The sequence below is a fragment of the Nestor notabilis genome, unplaced genomic scaffold, assembly GCF_000696875.1.
Source record: "Nestor notabilis isolate BGI_N333 unplaced genomic scaffold, ASM69687v1 scaffold7263, whole genome shotgun sequence".
NCBI lineage: Eukaryota > Metazoa > Chordata > Aves > Psittaciformes > Psittacidae > Nestor > Nestor notabilis.
In genome coordinates, this window is record NW_009922313.1 from 7,761 (window position 1) to 15,657 (window position 7,897).

Below are 7,897 nucleotides of genomic sequence, written 5' to 3' on the forward strand. Positions count from 1 at the left end.
TGGCGGTAGAAATGCAGATACTCTTAACTCCAGCTAACCTGCAGGGAGAGGCGGGTGGTTCTCAAAGGTTACCAGAATGCTATCAGTTCCACTTGTGCATGTGGTAGGCAAAATCCAGCAAGAGGTTGCAGCTCAGCTTTGAGGTGGTTAAACAGATGAGAAATAATATGAAGGCTTGAGGGATCCAGTTTTACTGCAGGTACAAAGAAACCAACTGTAAAAAGACTTTATTTTTTTCCCTTTATACCAGGAATGCAGACATGAACTTGAGGGACTCTTCCCACATCTCACAGAGGTTTCACAGACTAATTATGTTAAGACAGAAGAATAAAAAAGGACTTGAAATACCAGCATGGTTTGACAGAAGAATATAATTATTCCCAAAGCCAAAACTAGAATAAGATGTTATCCCTGTTTGAGTTGTGTGAGCCAGTTGCTGCATCTTCAGAGGGCACCCAACATACACTTTATGGTCTTGTACACTTAAATTCATGAGCATGAGATACTGTTAAAGATACCCTTTTAAGTAAAGGCTTAAAAAAAGGTCTACAGCTCTTTAAGAACTGGAGCTTTTAAAGAAACCACAAAGCAATCAGCTTTTGAAAGCTCTTCTGTCATACACAGAGAATGCCATGAATCACCCGCACATTAGCAGATGTCATGTGCAAATCTCGGCTGCAACACAAGGAGGACAGACCTCAAGCACTTTGGCATCACAAAGAAGTCTGCATTTTAAGCCTGCTGCTGACAGCCATAACACTGGTAATTACAAGTCACAGCTTAGAGTTGTGGGAGTGTTGCAGAAAATACCAGAGCAATAAAAAAAAGTAGTTCTGCACCTGTTTAAATGCATGTAAAATCTGAAGCTTTCTGGGTCAGCAGGTACACCTGAGGTGTGAGCTAAAGCACACTGTTAGCTCCAGGTGCACATTGCAATACCTGAAAATAAGCAAATTAATGTAATTAATAAGCCAGGCAGGCAAGAGGCTTTGATTATAATAGTCAAAGCTGGGGTAGAAATTAAGTCTTTAAAAGACTTTGTACTTAAACCTTTAAATATAGTGAAAGGTGGCCCGTCACCTTATGGTGCTTGCTGTAAGCCATCTCAGTGCAAAAGGAACAATGCAGTTCTAATTACCACCATCATATCTAACAGTGTCTGCATTACAAGAAAATCACATGTCTCCATACTGAGGAAAGCAATACAGAGGTCTCACTGTAGATTTAGACTTTTATCTCTTACCCAGACCTTACAGGCTCCTAAAGAATTGTAACTACAACCACTCACTGTCAGCTGATGTTTCATCACACCAACATAACTGACACTGTGGCCATCTTCAGATCTTGGGTCTCCTATCAATAAACGCCCCCAAAAAAATAGCACTAGCAGCACTGAGGAGAACGATCCAAGTTTTGTTTCCCCTTAATCACACTAAATGCATTTAGCTTACTGTTACCTCGAGGACATTAAGTAAGGTACTGCAGCTACATCCAGTTCTCATCCTCCATACATGTTTTCTAGTGTAGGTATCACAATGACTGGAGTCAGTTTTAAACCAGAGTAGTTAATTTTCAAACAATTTGGACAGATAAATTCCAGATAAAAAGCTTAAGAAATGCTTTAAAAAGAAGACATATTTTTCCACCAGAAGTTACCAATAATATATATTATTTTGAATAAAAAATTGGATACACTGCAAACATCTTTCCTATCCCCCTTAACAGAAAGCTGTTGATCTCAACTTTACTTCAGAATAGCATTACTGGGAGGTTTTACTAAACGCAGTAATGTTTCCAGTGTAGATCAGAACTTAGTTTCCTAGGTCACCTTAAAGATAAAATCCAAGCTGGTAGCTTTTCAAGCAGTATTTGTGTCTTAACGATGCCTTTCTGCACACTCATTTTACTCTGAAGGAGTATTTCCATCTTTCAGAAGAGTGGCATGTTTTATTCCTGGGCACATCTGTTTCCTACTCTTAAAGAACACACTTCATCTGCACTAAAAGTGTTACCAACTAAATTTATGAAACACTTAGGCCCACTAAGTATCTCTGTAAATCTCTACTCGGCCCTTTAGCAGAAAAGGGTAGGGAAAGTGAAGGATCCGAGCGGCAAAGTAACTCTGATAATCCCAAATGTCAGAGCCTTAGTAAAATACGAACTGACACTTTCTCATTTGTAAAAGATATAAAAAGAAGGCAAGATGAATTTAAAAAAAAAAAAGTTTTATTATACAAAATATGATCCAAACCTGGAAGAGCTCTTCTACAGTTCAAGAGTTTTGTCCAGTGACAGGTACTTCCATACACTTGTCCAAAAAGCCAGGATAACAAGGCTCATTAGTCCCAATTCCTTCTTATCAAGAGTGTTGGAAAAAAACTGATGTAGCAGCATCAAAGTCTGTTATTTATTCTTTGTATTCCAAGAATTGCTGAAGTCTTTTCTTATGTTCCGTAGACACCTGCACTGCACTAAAAAACACAAATGCAGAATGTAAGATTTTACATTAAATGTAATCCACCACAAAAATAAAGCCTCCTGCCAAAATTGAGTATACACTGAAATCAACAGTTACACTGAAGCTACATTTTAGAAAAGCCAGTTGTATGAAAAGCCTACATTCCAACACAGAAAGAGTATATTAACCCTTAAAACTGTCAATCCTCAACCTCAACACCTTCCACCCCTAAAAGTCACTTGTCCCAAGAATCCTAGCTTATTTCCTTACCTTTAAAACACACACAAGCAATTGTTCAACTTGCACAAATGATTTAGGTAAGAAAATCTCTTAAAATGCTCTCTCCTGTATATGAGCACTTGCAAACTAAGTGACATTTCACCCCCACAGGGATGCAAGAGTTTTCAGTCTCACATATTCAGAGGCCAGGCATGAAAGTCTGCCTGCTGCAACAGGAGCTGCAAGAGCCATCAGACAACCAAGCAGCAAGGGAATTGGATTATTTGGACTCTTTACGGGATTCTCTCCCTGCAGAACAGACAATGGTCACTAGTGGATTTGCTTTCAACAGCTAAGATTTAGTAAATGAGTGGTATTTGTGGACTGCTTGTAAAGAGTCCGTGAAAAGTCATTAACAAAAATTACCCAGAAATCTATGAATAATATGTTTCTAAAGGGGACCCAATACCTACACAAGAATTTATGGTTCCACAAATAATACTACTAAAATACCATGTTAAATAGTGACCTGAGGGGATTTTGCCCAAACTCCCCTTTTCACAGGTCCTACAACAACATTAATTAAAACTAAATTTAGTAAGCAAGCAATTGTGAAAGGAGTTCTTACTTCAAGTGCTCTCCAAAGACAGCAGTGATCCGGTACAGGGCTGTTTTCAGAGATGCTCTAAGTGCAAACCGTAGAGTTTTGTATGACGTGTCCACCAGACTTCCTGACACCCGGGGGGGCTTGCTAGAAACATGAGGCAGTTTGAAGTGTCTGTCTACAACCTGATTGAGACACATAGATGAAGTTATTTCATAATGTAACGAGCACCATGTTTATGTCAAAGCAAGAAGTTCCACCAAGGTACACAGAAATGGATTGGAGACTAAGCTTGACCTTGCATTTCCTGGCCATCAGCATGAACATTGAACCAAGTTCTGCGAAATAAGATTCTCTGCTGATGAGTCTTAAATGCTAACCAGAGCACACAATGCAGTACAAATGCAATCAGTCCTGTATTATGACTTGTTTCTTTCAGAAACAAGGTTATTGGCTTTTTCTTCTTCCCCCTGGTTCTTGGAATAGACGACTTGCACTGAAGAACGTTAATAGCCTCTAAAAATCTTTCCAAGAACCTCTATTAAGGCAGTGTAAAAAGATTATGTCAATAGGAAACACACAGCTTTAGAAACAAATGTGGATTACTTTTTTTAAATACACATTACACACACATCAGTAATTTGAGAGTAATGCCTTAGTATTAGTAGAGAAACACCACACAGATCTTATCTCCTGTGATTTGCAATGTCTCCAGGTTGCACCAGGAATTGCGTACAGCAAATTAAAGATTAAATCCTAGCTGTGCATATAACATAGTATCATAATTGCTGCACCTCTGAAATAAAGTCTGACTGAGCACATAGCTCAGTTAAATTTAAAAAATGAAACATTCCATTAAAAAGCATACTTTCTACTTCTGCATTTTAAAAAACCACCAACGTTTTTATTCCGCTGATTCACAATGCACAGAGTGGCAACCAGCTGCTAGGTTTAGATTAACTGCAGAAGAGATGTTACAGTGGTAACAACTTGAACATTACAACTGGTCAGCAAGGTCAAGGTACAAAATGAACTAAACTCCTTTTCTCCTGAACTTGTTCTGCAGTAAGGAAAAGGCAACAGTTTTTACCTCCTGAAGAGTCAGTAAGGTGTTCAGGATAGCTGGCAGTGTAGTTTGGACAACTCCAAATTGGTCCTCAGTAAAGGAGGCTGCTACCAAATGAGACAGACCTTTAAAAAAAGAGAAGTTTGCTGTAATTACTGAATTCTCAACTTCTGAAGCATTAACAAAGATCACAGATTTGCCTGAAGACTCTACCAGTGTGGTGGAATTCTTCAGGACTGGCTGCAGCCAGACAGCATTTGCCTCAGCTCTGGCTCACTTCAGGACTAAACCAGTCACTGGCTTAAGAGAGTGGGAGGCTGATAAGGCAAGAGGGATTATACACAAAATACATTTGAAAAAGCATTGGCTTCCTCCTTCCTCTGATCAGAGCTGTACCTGACATCAACCAAGAGACAGGACCTATTTCGCAATTCTTCTAGCCACAAACAAACATTTCCAGATCACATCACTTCCCTTGTTCAGCTTGTGTGAGCAGTAGAGTTCCTCTACTGCTTTGAGGGAACCCTTCATGTAGCTTTAAATCCCTTCTCATTTTACTTATCCCATTAAAAAATGCCCTTAGTTAAAACACCAGTTGGTGCCTTCTGCTTTTCTGCCAAGTGTATGTGCAATTCCCATCTCCTGACTATGTCCCATCTCAACACCTTCAGTCTGACACAGCATGGCATATCTGCCCATAAAACAGGTAACCTAGGAAACAGATGAACTTTTGCACAGTCAAATTTAACAAGAGTCTCTCAATAGCAGCATGTGCTCAGGACTATGAAACAAACAAGAAAATCCCACAGTGCAACCACATACTGTGTTTTTTAGTTCTCTGCAGACCATCTTTTCCATTTAAGTTACTATCTGAATGCCTCCCTCCTTCCCTCCCTCCTCTCTCCATGATTGACAGAGGAGAACTCAGAACCTTTAGTCAGAAAAGCTGTTGTAAAAAGACATCATAAAGCTGCTGTTGGAAAAAAAAAATATGTAAAAGTGATACATGGGTTCAAATGGGAGAGAAGCAGCAGAAATCAAGTTTAGGAATCTCTACCAAGCCTCTACAGAACATAAACTAAGAGGTCTTTTATGGGATCTCAAAACTAACAAATGAATTAGACCTTTATTCCTGTCAGTACCTGAAATGCAGTCCTGTATTTGTCAAAATAGATTCAAAGATTTTTCTTTGATTACATTTTAAGGCACAGAGCCCCCCAAACCCGAAATCAGATCCTTTTAGTTGCTGTCGTTCCATGAGCCAACAAAGTGGATCCTCTGGGAATAGGAACAGCTTACCTTCCAAAGCCCAGATGTGCATTTGGGCATCAGAGAAAACAGCTTGGATGGAGGCTTCTGGGTGCTGAGAAGAAATCAAAGCATTCTGAATGCACTTGAGAAACAGTGTCATGAAAATTGCAGGTTTCAATTAAGGTGTTACGCATTTGATAGGGTCATGTCCCTCCCCTCAGAAATGACCCGCAAGGCTGACACCTCTGAGGGAATTCCCAGAGAAATCTGATCTTTCAAGAAACTGAGATTATTTTTGGACAGGAATACCCGCAAAGCAAAACTGTAAAGAATTCATTTGGTACATTGACCTAACAAAAAACAGTTAGCTGAATTTTAAAGTTAACTGGAAGCCACGTCACTTTACAATTAGTCTGTTTTACTTTACGTGATGCCTTAAGCAAAAAAGTAGTTTATAATCAGATGAGTTTAAACAAGTATTATTCTTCTCTTTTATGCAGGTAAAAGATAATCCTGCTACAGAACTCACACAAAGCACAAAACCTTAGATTAAAAGAAAGGTTTTAGAACTGTTACTCTATGCGAAAGGTGTGTAGTGCCACAGCAGAACCCATACGCTCATGCATTTCTAGTCCATGCTGCACAGTCACAAAGCCTAAGATCATGATTACCTTGCTGAAGAAATACATTATCAGCACTCGTTTTGACAGGAAGTTTTTTATCTGAAAAGGAACAGAAGATTAAAACTATCATCTGTATTTATCTAAGGTATGTACAATTGGCCCTACCATCTTCTCGCAGTATAAGGGGACTGGGGAGTGGGGGGAAGGATTTTTCTTATGTAAGCTCACTGAAGAAGGAAGTATTCATTCAAAAACCCCTGACAATTGTTCCAGAGGAGAGAACACCTAAGCTGCACTGGCTGTAACCTATCTGTACAGCAATTTTACTTTACCTGTTCTTGCTTGTTCTGAAGCCATGTGTAAATAAATCTTGGCTGTACTGCCTCATGGCCAGCTCTTGCAGCAGAGAGCTCTGGGAAGGATTCGTGGTGAGAACCATTCATGTGCAGATCTACAAAAGAAATACAATATCTTCAGAAAAACTGGTTGCTGACATTTTAATCCTCAAGATACAGATCTCTATTGACACAGCTACTACACTCTTGACTACAAGGATAAAAATCAGTGCTGTGAAATAGCACTACCTGTAACTGACGTCCACAGCTTTGGGCCCCTCCTCATAACATGAGGACTTTGGGCTGATCCATGCCAAGAAGACTTTACATCCAGAATTCCCATCTTGCCATTTAAAGCAGGTGAGCTGAAAGGTGAACCAACATCAGACCCTGGCGATGCCTTTAAAGACAGTAGGGATGATTTAACCATTGACGACATGGAAGCTCTGGGAATGATATTTGATCTCTGTGACTGGAAAGACATGCCTTCTGTCCCAACAGCTCCTGACAACAAAGAACACACTGCATTAAGACAAACAGGCTGGTGCAGATGAAATAAGAGATGGGTTTGCTTCTGCTACTGATAGCTATTTCAACAACTTCTCTATCATCAGAGCTTTTAATAAAGAACTTTGTTTCCACTGCAGTCTTGCAAACAAGTACACATCAACATGAGTATGGAGTGTTTTAAAAGTTCATCAGTTTAAGAACAGCAGGTGATGAAAAGGAATCTTGTGGATTTATTTATTTTTCTACTTTTGCTAGCAATCATTACTACACCCTGATATATATCTCTACATATCCTAAATAAAAGCACACTATATCTACAAAGTGTGCTTTCAGGATTAAGTACTAGAGAAAAAGCTGACTATAGAAGAATGGCAATCCTTTCTGATTCTGCTTGGTTTGTAAGAAAAGACACATCATCTCAAAATCCAAGGAACAGCAGCACTAGGAGAAATTCACCTCTGACATACCAACAGTCCCCTGCTGTTCCCAGGGCACTAGTATCCTAGGCACTGACTGCTAAAGGATTCAATTAGTGGCACCCCTCGTGCCAACACTGCTGTACTGCCAGGAATGATGCCCAAGTCTGGCAAGTAAAGCACCTGGAATGCTTGCAGGCTTTTCTTATACTACAGTGATATTAGTCACACAAGCATATGCTTGTTTGTGGGAGTGTGGATCTGCTGGAGGGTAGGAAGGCTCCACAGAAGGATCTAGACAGGCTGGTTCAACGGGCAAAGGCCAATTGCATGAGGTTCAACAAGACTCAGTGCTGGGTCCTGCACTTGGGCCACAATCACCCCATGCAATGCAACAGGCTGGGGAAAGAGAGGA

At 39.9% G+C, this 7,897-nt stretch overlaps 1 protein-coding gene across 1 annotated transcript in view; it reads right to left on the bottom strand.

The window, feature by feature from the left end:
* Positions 1 to 2,204: 2,204 nt before the first annotated feature.
* Positions 2,205 to 7,897, bottom strand: part of NDC1 (NDC1 transmembrane nucleoporin) — an 18,143-nt gene continuing 12,450 nt past the window's right edge. The window contains exons 11-17 of the mRNA XM_010011556.1: positions 6,806 to 7,060; positions 6,554 to 6,672; positions 6,270 to 6,320; positions 5,647 to 5,710; positions 4,372 to 4,472; positions 3,306 to 3,466; positions 2,205 to 2,471 (exon numbers count right to left, since the gene is read on the bottom strand). Coding sequence (XP_010009858.1) covers positions 2,408 to 2,471; positions 3,306 to 3,466; positions 4,372 to 4,472; positions 5,647 to 5,710; positions 6,270 to 6,320; positions 6,554 to 6,672; positions 6,806 to 7,060 — 815 coding nt within the window. The 3' untranslated portion in view covers positions 2,205 to 2,407. The remainder of the gene's footprint in view (positions 2,472 to 3,305; positions 3,467 to 4,371; positions 4,473 to 5,646; positions 5,711 to 6,269; positions 6,321 to 6,553; positions 6,673 to 6,805; positions 7,061 to 7,897) is intronic.